Below are 17,020 nucleotides of genomic sequence, written 5' to 3'. Positions count from 1 at the left end.
GACAGACAACAGGGACAGAGGACAGGGCTGGGATAACAGACAGTCACTGGGGACAGGGACAGAGGATAGAGCTGGGATAACAGACAGTCACTGGGGACAGGGACAGAGGATAGGGCTGGGATAACAGACAGTCACTGGGGACAGGGACAGAGGATAGGCCTGGGATAACAGACAGTCACTGGGGACAGGGACAGAGGATAGGGCTGGGATAACAGACAGTCACTGGGGACAGGGACAGAGGATAGGGCTGGGATAACAGACAGTCACTGGGGACAGGGACAGAGGATAGGGCTGGGATAACAGACAGTCACTGGGGACAGGGACAGAGGATAGGGACAGACAACAGGGACAGACAACAGGGACAGAGGACAGGGCTGGGATAACAGACAATCACTGGGGACAGGGACAGAGGATAGGGCTGGGATAACAGACAGTCACTGGGGACAGGGACAGAGGATAGGGACAGACAACAGGGACAGACAACAGGGACAGAGGACAGGGCTGGGATAACAGACAGTCACTGGGGACAGGGACAGAGGATAGGGACAGAGAACAGGGACAGACAACAGGGACAGAGGACAGGGCTGGGATAACAGACAGTCACTGGGGACAGGGACAGAGGATAGGGCTGGGATAACAGACAGTCACTGGGGACAGGGACAGAGGACAGGGCTGGGATAACAGACAGTCACTGGGGACAGGGACAGAGGATAGGGCTGGGATAACAGACAGTCACTGGGGACAGGGACAGAGGATAGGGCTGGGATAACAGACAGTCACTGGGGACAGGGACAGAGGATAGGGACAGACAACAGGGACAGACAACAGGGACAGAGGACAGGGCTGGGATAACAGACAGTCACTGGGGACAGGGACAGAGGATAGGGCTGGGATAACAGACAGTCACTGGGGACAGGGACAGAGGATAGGGCTGGGATAACAGACAGTCACTGGGGACAGGGACAGAGGATAGGGACACACAACAGGGACAGACAACAGGGACAGAGGACAGGGCTGGGATAACAGACAGTCACTGGGGACAGGGACAGAGGATAGGGCTGGGATAACAGACAGTCACTGGGGACAGGGACAGAGGATAGGGACAGAGAACAGGGACAGAGGACAGGGACAGACGATAGGGCTGGGATAACAGACAGTCACTGGGGACAGGGACAGAGGATAGGGACAGAGAACAGGGACAGAGGACAGGGACAGACGATAGGGCTGGGATAACAGACAGTCACTGGGGACAGGGACAGAGGATAGGGACAGAGAACAGGGACAGAGGACAGGGACAGACGATAGGGCTGGGATAACAGACAGTCACTGGGGACAGGGACAGAGGATAGGGACAGACAACAGGGACAGACCACAGGGACAGACAACAGGGACAGAGGACAGGGACAGAGGACAGGGACAGACAACAGGGACAGAGGATAGGGACAGACAACAGGGACAGACAACAGGGACAGACAACAGGGACAGACAACAGGGACAGAGGACAGCGACAGACAACAGGGACAGACAACAGGGACAGACAACAGGGACAGACAACAGGGACAGACAACAGGGACAGAGGACAGCGACAGAGGACAGGGACAGAGGACATAGGAGGGCACAGTGGTGTCAGGTTCAGGCTACATGGCTACAGTAGCAGGTGCCAGGTGAAAAGCTCCTCCTAAAAGACTCAATTCACCCTGTAACACAACTGCATCTCATACTGTACATCAACTTTTGAATGGAAAATTACACAAGTTAACTGATTCATGACATTGTGATATGGACAGAAAACCAACACTTAACAAGCTTTACAAAATCTCCTGAATTCAGATAACAACATGGTGCTGCTGACTACTGAAGCTTCCTCTGAAACCATTGTAGTGAAGATTAAGAGGGACCACAGACAAACTAAGCATGTACAGGGACTCAAAACATTAGGCGCCTAAACCACATTTCAGATGCAAATACTACTAAGCTCTGGTCAAAAGAGGAGGGCGATGGGAGTGCAGTATGGTTCTTGGATGAGCATGGATGGATATAGTGCACTTCCAATAGTGGAGCCCTTAACTTGGGCACTTCAACCTCCGCACACACACTATAACATTGATATGTGAAAACCTTTACACAAAAGATATGGACTGTAACATTGATCATGTTTCTCCTACTAAAAGATATTAAACAAATGTAATCAACAGTTTTTGATATCCAACATTGACTTGATTCTCTCACTAACAGCATTAACAATGTGTCTTTGTTAACTGCGGTTGTCCTTCAAAGAGGTGTGAGATCCACTGCTCTAACACTACGTTATATGAGACTACAGCTGGATACACAGTATCCATGAGACGAGCTGATCCGTGTTTCCCAACATTGACTGGCTGAAGTGAATGATGTCAGTCACAATGAATTTCAGCTTTTCTTATTTAAAGACTTTTTCAAACTGAATCCCACACTTGCAGCCAACAGAGGCAGAGGCTAATGTATTTCTCAGTGATAGTCCATCCCCTTTACAAAGGATGTGAGTTGGTGTCAGTACACTAAATAGACTGTGTATCAGACAGTGGAGGGAAATATTTACCGTGTTCCTGTGTTTGAGAAGCCCACTATTGATCTCAGCTGGCCTTTTCTCTCTCCTCATTACTCATTCCAGTCCTCTGGTGGTAAAAAATTACCTCTGGGCTGAACAGGACACCTCTCTCTCCCTGCTAGTGAACCTATCCAGAGGCTGAACAGGACACCTCTCTCTCCCTGCAAGTGAACCTATCCAGAGGCTGAACAGGACACCTCTCTCTCCCTGCTAGTGAACCTATCCAGAGGCTGAACAGGACACCTCTCTCTCCCTGCTAGTGAACCTATCCAGAGGCTGAACAGGACACCTCTCTCTCCCTGCTAGTGAACCTATCCAGAGGCTGAACAGGACACCTCTCTCTCCCTGCAAGTGAACCTATCCAGAGGCTGAACAGGACACCTCTCTCTCCCTGCAAGTGAACCTATCCAGAGGCTGAACAGGACACCTCTCTCTCCCTGCTAGTGAACCTATGCAGAGGCTGAACAGGACACCTCTCTCTCCCTGCAAGTGAACCTATCCAGAGGCTGAACAGGACACCTCTCTCTCCCTGCTAGTGAACCTATGCAGAGGCTGAACAGGACACCTCTCTCTCCCTGCTAGTGAACCTATCCAGAGGCTGAACAGGACACCTCTCTCTCCCTGCTAATGAACCTATCTAGAGGCTGAACAGGACACCTCTCTCTCCCTGCTAGTGAACCTATCCAGAGGCTGAACAGGACACCTCTCTCTCCCTGCTAGTGAACCTATCCAGAGGCTGAACAGGACACCTCTCTCTCCCTGCTAGTGAACCTATCCAGAGGCTGAACAGGACACCTCTCTTCCTCACTCTCTCTCGTTCTCCCTCCTGGTGGTCGATTTTTCTCATTCCAGAAATAACTAGCGCATGGCCCCCCAGCATGTGGTCTGCTTGGACACCGCTCCTCACGACATCAAAGACACGGCTAAATCACACTAGAGCTGCAGCTGCTACAGATGAAACCAACGTTGCCACAACCTACCTTCAACTTTTGGAGAAACGTTGGACCTTTTGGAACGTGTGGGTTGATCATCACTGAATGGTCGCTAACCTATCAATATCAATGAAGGTTTTTGTTGTTTGCTTGGGGAAAAACTCAAGAATATTACTAAGAACATAATTGAAACTAATCGTACTAGTTATAGAGTCATCCCTGAACTTTTTGTTTATGTACAGTACATAATTGTAGTTTTGTAGAGATTATGACAATGTTGAAAAGAAGTAGTGGATGGTAATATGGGCTGACTTGTTAGGACACATAGAGTTTGTGATTACTGTTACAGGGAAGAAACACATTTATAACACACATTCTTACACCCTGATACAACATCCAACTATGTCCTCTTCCCTGAACTCTGTTAGATAAAAACAATCCAATTCCATTTTGTGTCCAAGCCCAGATATTACATGTGTATGAAATATAACTACACCTTTCCAAGATAAAAAGAGAGACTGGTGCTTTTAAGTGGTGGGATGTTTTGGGCTTGTCTCTGCACTAGTTACAGTGACTGAACCAGAACAATCAGAAAAGGGAAAGAGCACAAGGACTCAACAATAAATAGGAAAATACATTTGCCTGACAAAATACCATATCAACTCCCAGGCTCCTCGCAAATATACACCCGTGTTGCTTGCTAAATTTGAATTACGTGATTCATTTAAAAAATACATGAATTGATCACTAATTCTCCTAAAAGGACACAAATTGCTAAACATGAGTGCTTCTTTTTTTCCGGTTCAGCTAAGATTGTTCTCTCCCAGTCTCTGAACCATCAAATCCAACCCCCATCTCATGAACTTCTAATGGACTCTTCAAAGGCAAGAAAATGACAGAGCCCCCTCCCCTTGGCAACAGGACTTCTCCAAGCAACAACCATGGCTCTGGATCCTTGATTCACCATTGATTGACCAGCATGCCTTGTTCTCATTTGATTGGCCAGTATGTCTTGGCCACATTTGATTGGCCAGTATTCCTTTGCTTCATTGCCATTGGCTGATCTGATCAGTCACAAGCCATCTTCAAATGATCATAGTTATTCGCTGTAAAACTTCATCATATTCTCAATCAAAGTCATTTGGGGGCTTGAGAAAAAGTTATTTTTAGTAGTTCTTGTTCCATCTTGAGAGAGAGAGAGAGAGAGAGAGAGAGAGAGAGAGAGAGAGAGAGAGAGAGAGAGAGAGAGAGAGAGAGAGAGAGAGAGAGAGAGAGAGAGAGAGAGAGAGAGAGAGAGAGAGAGAGAGAGAGAGAGAGAGATGAATGATGGGGACGGCAAATGATGGGGACCTTCAAATATTAACATCTACAGGAAAGTAAAATGACAAAATGAGAGTCAAAAGGGCTTTTGGCATCTTAACTCCCCAAAGCAAAGTTTATAAAAAGGTCTTCCCCCTTAGAAGTCCACCTCTCCCCGGCACTCAGACTGCCTTTTAAAAAGTGCACCTTGGGGGTTGTATGTTCCAGTCAGGTCCGCCCTGTCTAAAACCCTCAGGCTGGGCGCTATAAAGACAAGATGGCTGCACAGAGAACAAGGGCGGAGGTGACCAGCAGACCAGTGGTCTGAACCCGGCCCACCGAGTTGACGTCACCTCGGGACGGCTCGGCTGATTCGTGACTGGTATCATCTAGATGGAGGAAGAAAGGAGGGAGAGAGGAGATAAGATAAGAATCCCTGAGACATCAAGAGATATCATCATTTAGCTGCAACGACTGAAACATTAATGTATGAAATGGAGTGGTGGCTTTGTCATTCCATCAACTTTCTATGTGACTGACTCATCCATTCAGCTGGTACAATGGGAAACTATGAGCCCCTTCGGAATTCTGTATTAGGAAATAGAATTTGTCATGCCCGGGTACACAGACACTCTCAAGCATGCAGGCAGGCACGTACCCCTACACACAGTTTATGGAGTCTTACAAACCTCTTGGTTCTAGGGAATTGTCCACCCTCTCATTGACGTCAAAGACCCGATCGTGAACACTGACAGTTTTCACACAATTGTCTGCAACAAAAGGAAAGGGTGGGACGTGAACATTCACAGCGAGCCCAAGATTGATATTCGACTCTCACACAATTCATTTAAAGTTTTTTCACAGTTTGAAAGAAATAGAAAATAGAATGTTCTTTCAGAAATCCACTTACTTGCTGGTCTGACGAACACCTTCAGTCGAAGGCAACTTCTCCTTCCATTGTCAGCAACGGTGGATGCTGTGAAAACAGTTCAGTTATGTTAGGAACAATGCTTATAGACATATACGTCAAACAGAGAGCTATCACACCCCAAACAAGGTGAAGATTCCACTGACTTGAAGGTTCTCAATGGATGCAATTTGTGATAAATGTAGCATACTGTCTGTCGATCAAACGCCTGAAACACATCTTTCTATTGGCTACTGAGCGAGGGCGACATCTGCACCTCAGACTTCCATTAGCTTCCAATAACAAAAACACATGCTCCCGAGTAACATCCACATCTGCTACTCAAACTTCCATTGGTTCAAAGAACAGTCTGCACCTGCCACTCAAACTTCTATTGGCTCCAAATGTCATCCACATCTGCAACACAGAAATCTATTGGCTCAGAGTAACATCACCATCTGCTATGAAGTATTTGATTGGCTGCAGAGACCATCAAAACCTGACACTGAGTTCTATTAGCAGTAAATTAGCACAACCCTGCTACACAGACGTCAACTCTGGATAACTGGAATATGACAGCTGCTTCACTAAATCTCAGTGGTGGCAAGTCACTTCGACTCAGGCCGCTCCAACTTCTGACCTGCAACAACTAGACAATGTCACCTAGGACATAGTCACCAAACAAGACTGCGGCGGTTTCATATTGTGTGATGTCTTGAGAAGCAATAGTTCTGAAGTCCCTATCACTCTTCTATACGGAAAGTAGGTTGTGACTGAGATCTTGTTCTTGTTGCTAGTTTGACTCTGACCTGTGCTTGTATTAATCTATAGAATGGCTCTGTTCTTCTCCCACCCCACCCAGACAGTGCTCTGTGGGCCTCTGTGTTCTGACCACATCATTTCCGGGCCTGCCTGGGGTCTCAAGCTGCTCTCAATCTAGTCATAAACCCCCACCAACCCCTCAGGGCACCATCATGCTGTGTGTGTGTGTGTGTGTCTCAGAGAAAGCGCGAGAGAGAGCGAGAGGCAGTTTGTCCTATAGACTATCCCATATCATGAGATTCTCTTCTTCAAGCAGCAGTCACCGAAATTGTTAAAATGTTTTGAAAACAATTCTAAAAAAATACAACAGGATGAAGATACTCCAAACGTTTAGAATTTAAAACATCTATCAGATATTGACAAAGCACATAACACATTTTACTTGTACGGGCAAATAATGAGTTCAGGGATTTGTGGGAATCCAGGTATTCAATTTATGGTAAAAAAAAAAATATTATTTTATACACTGCCGATTTTGCAGGTTTTCCCACTTACAAAGCATGTAGAGGTCTCTAATTTTCATCATAGGTACACTTCAACTGTGAGAGACGGAATCTAAAACAAAATCCAGAAAATCACATTGGATGATTTTTAAGTAATGAATTAGCATTTTATTGCATGACAAAAGTATTTGATACATCAGAAAAGCAGAACTTAATATTTGGTACAGAAACCTCTGTTTGAAATTACAGAGATCATACGTTTCCTGTAGTTCTTGACCAAGTTTGCACACACTGCAGCGGGGATTTTGGCACACTCCTCCATACAGACCTTCTCCAGATCCTTCAGGTTTCGGGGCTGTCGCTGGGCAATACGGATTTTCAGCTCCCTCCAAAGATTTTCTATTGGGTTCAGGTCTGGAGACTGGCTAGACCACTCCAGGACTTTGAGATGCTTCTTACAGAGCCACTCCTTAGTTGCCCTGGCTGTGTGTTTCGGGCTGTTGTCATGCTGGAAGACACAGTTACGACCCATCTTCAAAGCTCTTACTGAGGGAAGTAAGTTGTTGGCCAAGATCTCGTGATACATAGCCCCATCCATCCTCCCCTCAATACGGTGCAGTCATCCTGTCCCCTTTGCAGAAAAGCATCCCCAAAGAATGATGTTTCCACCTCCATGCTTCACATTGGGATGATGTTCTTGGGGTTGTACTCATCCTTCTTCTTCCTCCAAACACAGCGAGTGGAGTTTAGACGAAAAAGCAACATTTTTGTCTCATCAGACCACGTGACCTTCTCCCATTCCTCCTCTGGATCATCCAGATGGTCATTGGCAAACTTCAGATGGGCCTGGACATGCGCTGGCTTGAGCAGGGGGACCTTGCGTGCACTGCAGAATTTTAATCCATTACGGCGTAGTGTGTTACTAATGGTTTTCTTTGAGACTGTGGTCCCAGCTCTCTTCAGGTCATTGACCAGGTCCTGCCGTGTAGTTCTGGGCTGATCCCTCACCTTCCTCATGATCATTGATGCCCCACGAGGTGAGATCTTGCATGGAGCCCCAGACCGAGGGTGATTGACCTTCATCTTGAACGTCTTCCATTTTCTAATAATTGCGCCAACACTTGTTGCCTTCTCACCAAGCTGCTTCTCTGTCTACCCTACCTGCACTGTCTACCCTACCTGTACTCACCTGCACTGTCTACCCTACCTGCACTGTCTACCCTACCTGCACTGTCTACCCTACCTGTACTCACCTGCACTGTCTACCCTACCTGTACTCACCTGCTCTGTCTACCCTACCTTCTCTGTCTACCCTACCTGTACTCACCTGCACTGTCTACCCTACCTGTACTCACCTGCTCTGTCTACCCTACCTGTACTCACCTGCACTGTCCACCCTACCTGTACTCACCTGCTCTGTCTACACTACCTGTACTCACCTGCTCTGTCTACACTACCTGCTCTGTCTACCCTACCTGCTCTGTCTACCCTACCTGTACTCACCTTCTCTGTCTACCCTACCTGCTCTGTCTATCCTACCTGCACTCACCTGCTCTGTCTACCCTACCTGCTCTGTCTACCCTACCTGTACTCACCTGCTCTGTCTACCCTACCTGCACTCACCTGCACTGTCTACCCTACCCGAACTCACCTGCACTGTCTACCCTACCTGCACTCACCTGCACTGTCTACCCTACCTGCACTCACCTGCACTGTCTACCCTACCTGTACTCACCTGCTCTGTCTACCCTACCTGCTCTGTCTACCCTACCTATACTTACCTGCTCTGTCTACCCTACTTGCTCTGTCTACCCTACCTGTACTCACCTGCTCTGTCGACCCTACCTGCACTCACCTGCTCTGTGTACCCTACCTGTCACGTTCTGTTTGTGTTAATAGCAGTGTGTCAATAGCAGGATACCCTCGGATTAAAAATCAACACGCTTGGCTACATATTACACCTATCTATACATACTTTACATTGTTTGCGAGATCAGACATAATATCACTATAATCTGAGTATTCATTTTTGGAAGTTGCTTTCATTTCAGTGCATCTCATTTGTATGCATTTCAACTGTATTAAATTATTACTTTTTAAAATTCCACCCAATAAAATAAAGTAATCTTTCTTGTGATATAAGTGTTAAGATGGTGCATCATCTCCCTGACAAAGCTTTATTGTTCTCATAAATGCAACGGAAGACTGTATTCCATTGAGCCCATTTCAGCCATTACCGGTGTGTTTGGCAGGTGATTACAAACATTTCCGCAGTCGTTACGTTAATGGAAATAAACGACAGCCACACGCAAGAGTATGAAGGAGTTGTAGGAGTGAAATGAAAGCAATAAATCCAGCGGGATTTAAGTGACAAGTGGATTTTGCACCCCTCAGACACATGAAATAGGCAGAAAAAGACAGATCCTCAGGTGGGTGGGGCATGGTCGTTGCTACTTCTTCCCAGTGAATGATACTGGCAGTAAATTACAGATAAAAACTAGCCTTGTCAGTATTTCCACAGCGGAAGACTGGACTTCCCATTTCAAAGCACTTAGCGTGACTATGAAACAAGATAAAAATTGTCTTTAAAACTTGATGATGAGAGTTATATTGGCAGTGTGTTGGGGGAAAAACAGCCAGGGGTGTCAATCATGACTCTTTTGTCTGTGTCAGCAAGTATCATGTAACTTACCTCACACCCCTACAGTGGCAGGCACACAGGCCAGAATGCACTAGCTCCCTTGACAGACAGACAGACAGACAGACAGACAGACAGACAGACAGACAGACAGACAGACAGACAGACAGACAGACAGACAGACAGACAGACAGACAGACAGACAGACAGACAGACAGACAGACAGACAGACAGACAGACAGACAGACAGACAGACAGACAGACAGACAGACAGACAGACAGACAGACAGACAGACAGACAGACAGACAGACAGACAGACAGACAGACACGACAGTCTGGGCTCCACAACAGACACCACACAGCCAATAAACTGCTTTTCTACGACTCTGCCTCGCGCGCTGCGACACTGGATCTGTGGTTAGTCATGCCATGCAGCCCAGCAGAGAATAAACTAGCAGGGCAGAATAGACAGACTGGAGGACAGTAAACCTCATGCAGACACTCAGAGTATACAAATAAAGTACAAATTCAGAAAACATCCTCTCATGAACACACACCATCCTATGAACGTGCCGAAGATGCTTCCACATACACACTTAAAAAAAAAAACATTTAACCTTTACTTAACTAGGCAAGTCAGTTAAGAACAAATTCTTATTTACAATGACGGCCTACACCAGCCAAACCCAGACAACGCTGGGCCAATTGTGCTCCATCCTATGGGACTTCCAATCACAGCCGGTTGTGATACAGCCTGGATTCAAACCAGGGTGTCTGTAGTGACACCTCTAGAACTGAGATGCAGTGCCTTAGACCACTGCACCACTCGGAAGCACAGACATACGCAACACCAGACACATACAGACATAAGCAACACCAGACACATACAGACATACGCAACACCAGACACACACAGACATAAGCAACACCAGACACACACAGACATACACAACACCAGACACACACAGACATACACAACACCAGACACACACAGACATAAGCAACACCAGACACACACAGACATAAGCAACACCAGACACACACAGACATACACAACACCAGACACACACAGACATACACAACACCAGACACACACAGACATACACAACACCAGACAAAAGCTAGGGGCTCAGATGCCGTGTAACTTAAGTCTGAACAGGGTTCATCTCATTATCTATGTAGATCTTCAGACTGTATCTACGGAGCAGGACCTGGGCTTTTGAAGCCAGGGCTTTACAGCAGACAGTCATCCCCAGACACACAGGGAGAGCCAGACTCTCAACTGTCTCCCCAGAAAATTGGATTTCTATCCCCTGAGATTAGGATCAGACTTCCCTATTGGCTCTATTAGAAAAACATGCAGCCCTAAGCCTGGGAGAAGCCCGGGTTCACATCCAGACATCAGGACAGGCTGAACTCTGACCCCCTCAGGCCACCCCTTCTGATCCCCCTGATGGCTTCCTGCAGGCGTCTGTCTGCCAGACGGACGGAGACCCAGAGCCAACCAACCGCAGGTGTCATCCATTTGATTTAACCTACCCGTTACTCTCTTCTCCTGGGGGGTTAACTATCCACAGAGGGGTCCAAGGGGTGTCTGTCTGTTGTTGGCACTGAGTTGTTGACACCAGCACACATCAATTCCCATACATTTGACGTACTTGTTGCAAGATCACAGCTCCATTGTCCAATAGTGTTAGAACATGTGCTAGTATCATCTAATAATGTAACTCTTTTGTTAAACTTGACAGATCAGACGCATGCAATGTGATACTGAAACGAATATCACATGGTTTATTGTGAGATATCCAGCCTTTCTGGAACTACATAGAGGGACAAGAGTTCAGAGGATGTTGGAGCAGATTAGTGTACACCTCAGTCTGTTCCCCGGGTGTGATTACGTACACCTCTGTTTGTTATTTCATCTTCCTCTCAATGTTCTGGGTGAAAAACAGCCTCTTTTCTGGGTGAATCTCTAACTGTCTAACAGTTGATCTCTAACTGTTGTCAAGGAGGGAAATGCCCTTAGGCCGTGTGGCCTGTCTCTCTTTCTCTTTCGCTCTCCCTTAGTTTCACTGTAAAAGCCCTACTGTATATATACTTGATGGCTATTTAGACTTCTTGGCTCTCCTATCTGCACATTAAACAGTCTGATAGACATCCTAGGGTAAAGTCCATTACCTTCTCACAGATATACACAGAAGCACCACACCACGCTCTGTATATTCAATCCAGTAGAATAACATCCTAGGAGATTAGGCAAATCAGTAGATCATGTGTCTTTGAGGACTGGCGATTCGTCAGGCAGCTTGGGTCTGAGGCGTGCGGCTGAGGCCGGGGCTGATGCTACTCAGGAGTGGGCCTAAGTGAAGCCATCTCTGTAGGGGGAAGGAGACATACTGTATCCTAGCAGGCCACCCCTTGCTCTCCTATTTAGTCTCAGCTCTCTGCTCTGTAGGGCGCCGAGTCCTCTTGTAAAAACATGGCTTCAGATGCTTGTGTTCAAGAGGCCTTCTCACAAGCAGCAGAAAGCTGAGCCTGGCGAGTTTGTAACAAAGACTCTTCAGAGGGAGACCACGTGAACGGAGATGTTTTCCCCTCGGGCAAATGTTTAGGTTTGAACCTCTTTGCCAGGGCTTGCAAAACAAAGTTCTACTTTGCTACTGTTTCCCCGTTGTCAGTTCCATTGGATGGACTCAAAATAACGTTTTCTCACATCATACCCTTATATCATCTAAGTATGTTCTGCTCTGCCCAGGTAGACTGAGGTCACAAAATACTGTGTTAACTCTCCACTGATATCATATATGTCTATACCATGCAGGATAACTGTGGTAGCCCTCTGTCTCTCTCTCTCTCTGCCTTTAAGCGAAGCTTTCACGTATCCCATATCATAGTACTGTAGTAGCAACAGCGTTAACTCAGTTTGTTGGGGCATGGTGCTTGCAACAGCAGAGCTGTTGGTTTTGATTCCCGCATGGAACATGCTTCATACTGAATGCTTTTGTTAACTTGGTTTATTTGAATATAAGCACGTGCTAAATGACCATAAAGATGTCAATAATGAAATGTACTCACAGATGTAGTAGTACTCTCTGCCGGAGCGGAACTCGAAGCCCAAAGAGAAGGGGGTGAAGAGCTGGAACTTCTCGGAGAACTTCAGGGGTCCGTTGGGGGAGTGGGGCCTGTTACACTCCCAGCGTTTGAAGCCCTTGGCGGTGTGGTCACAGGAGCTGTAGCCGTCGTAGTTGACCATGTAGAGGACGTAGCGCTCCATCCGCTCTTCAGGGACATAGTCCAGGTAGTGGGGACAGAAGACGTCCAGGTAGTCATTTATACACACGTCGATGTGGTAGTCACCCCGGTAGAACCTGAAAGGAAATCAGAGAGGTTCTGAGTAAGATTCTTCAGGACTACAACGTCTAATAGTACTGATACTAACATGCATTTCCATGATTCTACCTTTCTGGACGTCATCACTGACCAAACACTATAGGGCAGGTATAAGGCAAGGGCTTCATTGTGTAACTCTCATCTACTGTATCTAGTCAATGTCAGATCAGTGATGTCTTCAAGAAGGGGCGTATCATAAGATGCATACTAAAAGTATGTGACCTAAAGCCCTAGACGAGAAAAAATGTAACCAGATGTGTCTGACAGAGACACTGCAGACCGATTTACAGAAGACACATCTACGTCCTACTATCTAGTTTTGTTTACAGAATCCCACCATGTCATTCTCAATCCTCTCACCGCTCTAGAGCGGGTGCTCAAACCTCTCCTCTACCGCCAGCCAAAAAGTATCTTCCGACAGACTGCTAGTCAGTCATAAGCCACATATCAATGTTTGAGCTGGGCCGCGATGACTTATGAGAGTGCTGAAATTAAAGTCCCCCAGCGCCAAAGTCCAAATCCTCTGGTTAGCACGGGCCTTTGGCAGATTTAAGAGGATCCCCTCAAAAGAGGGAAATTTTCATTAGACCAATATGACATGCTGATGGAGGAGACCCGGTGGAATCTCTCTCAGCGCTGGGAAAAAAAGTGTGTTTCTCAAGGCCCCAGAAACAGCCCCAACCAGATACACATGGAGCTTCAGGGTAAACCGAGCGGCCCTCCTGAGGAAGGAGGACATCAGCCAGATATGCCAGGTATTCATTCCTGGGGAGTGATGCGATACACATATTCCCATAGGCCATATACGGTTGCATTTCTGATGCGTTTATTGGAGACAGATTGGTGTAGGTTGGCCAGCGCATCTCAGAGTCGCTAATGGCCGAGCTTGATATCACTGACATACTGCGGATGTCTTCAATACTCCACCTCTGTTCATTGACACACTGGGGCCAGGGGAACAGGCTGGGGACCGTTACTGTGCATACTGTGCGGTGATGATTTGATACGGATGAACTCACTCGCGCTCTGTGGGAGGTTTCTCAATGTAAGGACTGAGATTCACTGACCGAGGAGCAGATCTTACACCCACCTAACAACCTCTTCAGGGGGAGAGAAGCAATCTGAACTGATTCAGGGTCAGGTGAGAGAGGAGGTTGCGTTGGACGGCAGTGCAGCTGTTCCCACTGACACGTACATTTCCAGGCTTTAAGAGGCGTGAGGAGTATAAAGGTTGCTGTGTGTTGGCTGGGACCTGCTGGGAGTATCAGGTTGTCCTTATACGGATTGCAAATGTGCTGCAGGATTAGTGACTCTCCTACTGGGTTTAGTGCGGCCACAGAGGAGGGTGTGTGTGTGTGTGTGTGTGTGTGTGTGTGTGTGTGTGTGTGTGTGTGTGTGTGTGTGTGTGTGTGTGTGTGTGTGTGTGTGTGTGTGTGTGTGCGTGCGTGCGTGCGTGCGTGTGTGTGTGTGTGTGTGTGTGTGTGTGTGTGCATTCCATGTGTGTCATATAGTCTGTGTGAGATTGTGTCTTTGTGTGTGATTTGTCAGCTAAATTCTCATATTTTTCTCTAATTATAGCCTGGTCAAACATGAAACTGTAGCCTTGTTTTCTCTCTAATTATAGCCTGGTCAAACATGAAACTGAAGCCTTCTTTTCTCTCTCAAAGGCCCACTTTTCATGCTCCAGCTGAGTGCTGTGACTCCAGGCAGCAAAGCATGGCCTCAATCAGCCTCAGTTTCTTTGCCTTTCACTGATACCATAACTGACAGAGAGCAACCAAACCCCAGAGAGCCACTAGCAAGTACTGTATCACTTCCTCAGCCAGCGGCACTGTGGGATAGCCAGCTTGGTCTGTCCATCTCTCTAAGCTTGTAATGCTACCTTTCAACCTGTGTGTACCTTTAGCTGCTCTCACCTGTCACTCAAATCTGACCTGGGACCTGCCATAAAGATTAGCATGGATTAGAGAAGAGAGTTAGACAGAGAGGTGTGGGTGGTCACCATTCTGAAAGTGATGAGCAGACGATTTATGTCAGGGGAGGTAAGCAGGGACCACAGAGAGGATTACTCTGACCCTCCTAGAGACACCTGAGAAAGCTTTGTGACGGATAGTACCAAATATCAATCCACACTGAGCCATAATCCTGAACCATAATGCTAAAACATATGTCTCGGTCTGACACTCAATATCACCGCAAGTGTGAGTTTTCAATCTTTAAGTGAATGTCTTCAGACTACAGTAACGCTTCACAATGTACCAACAGAGCTCAATGGGGAAATCAGCATCAGGGTTTTGTCAGAGTTATTGTGTGATTTCGCTCAAAGTCTCTCACAACGAACATCAATGTGGCAGACAAGGAAATAAAGAACTTTAGCTGTGAGGCTGACAACTCAAAAACTAATGACGTCATTAAGAAATCAACACCTTCATTTGTTAAATTCATTCATGTGACGCGATGAGCCAATAGAGTTTAAAAAATGAAGACACACAAATCCTATATCTATCCGTCTTTGGGATTAATGATGCCTGATTGGCTGAATTACTCACAGCCACTTAGACAGGCTCATGCATGATTCAGGCACTACCACTTTTAACGAAGCACTCTCATAACAATAATCCTTATTTTCACTCCTCTCCTCCTCTCTTTCCCCCCCTTCTCTTTCTCTCTGGTGACCAAACACAGGTAATGAATGGTTTGCACCCTGGTTCAGTGGAGGGGAGGATGAGAGGAGGGGAGGAGGGAGAGAGAAAGCCTTCCTGGTGTTTTCTATAATTCATGATTACAGTGGTGTCAGAGCGAGGTCAAATTCCAATGGTTTTATAACAATAGGAGAAAAAAGGAGCCACTTTCCCTCCACAGACCACATGAAACCGCCGACCTGTTCCAAGCCACATAATGGAACAAACAACTAAATACAAACTAAGCGGTTGTGCGGGCAAACATTACTGGTTTCAACTGCACGTGTGTCTACACACACACACACACACACACACACACACACACAGACAGACAGACAGACAGACAGACAGACAGACAGACAGACAGACAGACAGACAGACAGACAGACAGACAGACAGACAGACACACACTCCGTAGTTCATGTCCCTGACCTTAGGGGGAGCTCTTTAGGTAGGTAATTACACCACTGTGGCTAACAGGCTAATGCATCTCTGGCCATTTGGCCCTGGGCACTGATGTCACCATATGGAGTCTATTTATCCCTCTGCCTGGTGTTTCCCCCTCTCCCTCAGGGCACCAGGCCTGACCTCCATCTACCTGGCAGATCATTCATAGCCCTGTGCCACCAACACCACCAGCACCAGCCATGGTTCAGACATCATTACCTCCACTGATCACACACATCTGTGCAGACACACGGACCGAGCTGTCTGCCAGGGTTCAGAGTCAGACTGGGCGTTGACAGCAAAAAGAGATGAGAAAAGAGAAAACTATCAAATAGACACTTTTCTCTTTTTTGTGGTACATTTCCCTGAGAACAAAACGTTTTGTCTGAGCTGCTCAGACAGAGACGAAAGTTATTGAGTTTTAGATTGAAAACACATGGCTGTTTGTGTGAGGTAGGTCCTACATGGCAAGAACATTACAATGTGTTACAGTCAGTAAAAGCAGGAGACAGAGTATTTAGAGTATGAGAGTGAGAACCAGAGTGAGAACCAGAGTGAGAACCAGAGTGAGAACCAGAGTGAGAACCAGCGTGAGAACCAGAGTGAGAACCAGCGTGAGAACCAGAGTGAGAACCAGAGTGAGAACCAGAGTGAGAACCAGAGTGAGAACCAGCGTGAGAACCAGAGAGAGAACCAGAGTGAGAACCAGAGTGAGAACCAGTGTGATTACCAGTGTGATTACCAGTGTGAGAACCAGTGTGAGAACCAGTGTGAGAACCAGTGTGAGAACCAGTGTGAGAACCAGTGTGAGAATCAGTGTGAGAACCAGTGTGAGAACCAGTGTGAGAACCAGTGTGAGAACCAGTGTGAGAA

General features: G+C 46.8%; 1 protein-coding gene across 2 annotated transcripts in view; it reads right to left on the bottom strand.

Moving 5' to 3' along the window:
* Window positions 1-1,495: 1,495 nt before the first annotated feature.
* LOC124048999 (ephrin-A5b-like) overlaps window positions 1,496-17,020 on the bottom strand; it is a 61,323-nt gene continuing 45,798 nt past the window's right edge. The window contains exons 2-6 of one of the 2 annotated variants that reach the window (XR_006841338.1): window positions 12,705-12,997; window positions 5,729-5,794; window positions 5,508-5,588; window positions 3,383-5,207; window positions 1,496-3,336 (exon numbers count right to left, since the gene is read on the bottom strand). Coding sequence is in view for 1 of the 2 variants with exons in the window: in XM_046370259.1 (XP_046226215.1) it covers window positions 5,083-5,207; window positions 5,508-5,588; window positions 5,729-5,794; window positions 12,705-12,997 (565 nt within the window). In the remaining variant the exon portion in view is untranslated. Of the gene's footprint in view, window positions 5,208-5,507; window positions 5,589-5,728; window positions 5,795-12,704; window positions 12,998-17,020 lie in introns of both variants that reach the window. The other variant, XM_046370259.1, reaches the window with a different exon arrangement.

The sequence above is a fragment of the Oncorhynchus gorbuscha genome, linkage group LG11, assembly GCF_021184085.1.
Source record: "Oncorhynchus gorbuscha isolate QuinsamMale2020 ecotype Even-year linkage group LG11, OgorEven_v1.0, whole genome shotgun sequence".
NCBI classification, from domain to species: Eukaryota; Metazoa; Chordata; class Actinopteri; order Salmoniformes; family Salmonidae; genus Oncorhynchus; species Oncorhynchus gorbuscha.
Note: the sequence above shows the minus strand (reverse complement) of the source record. Positions and strands in the feature narration are given on the sequence as shown.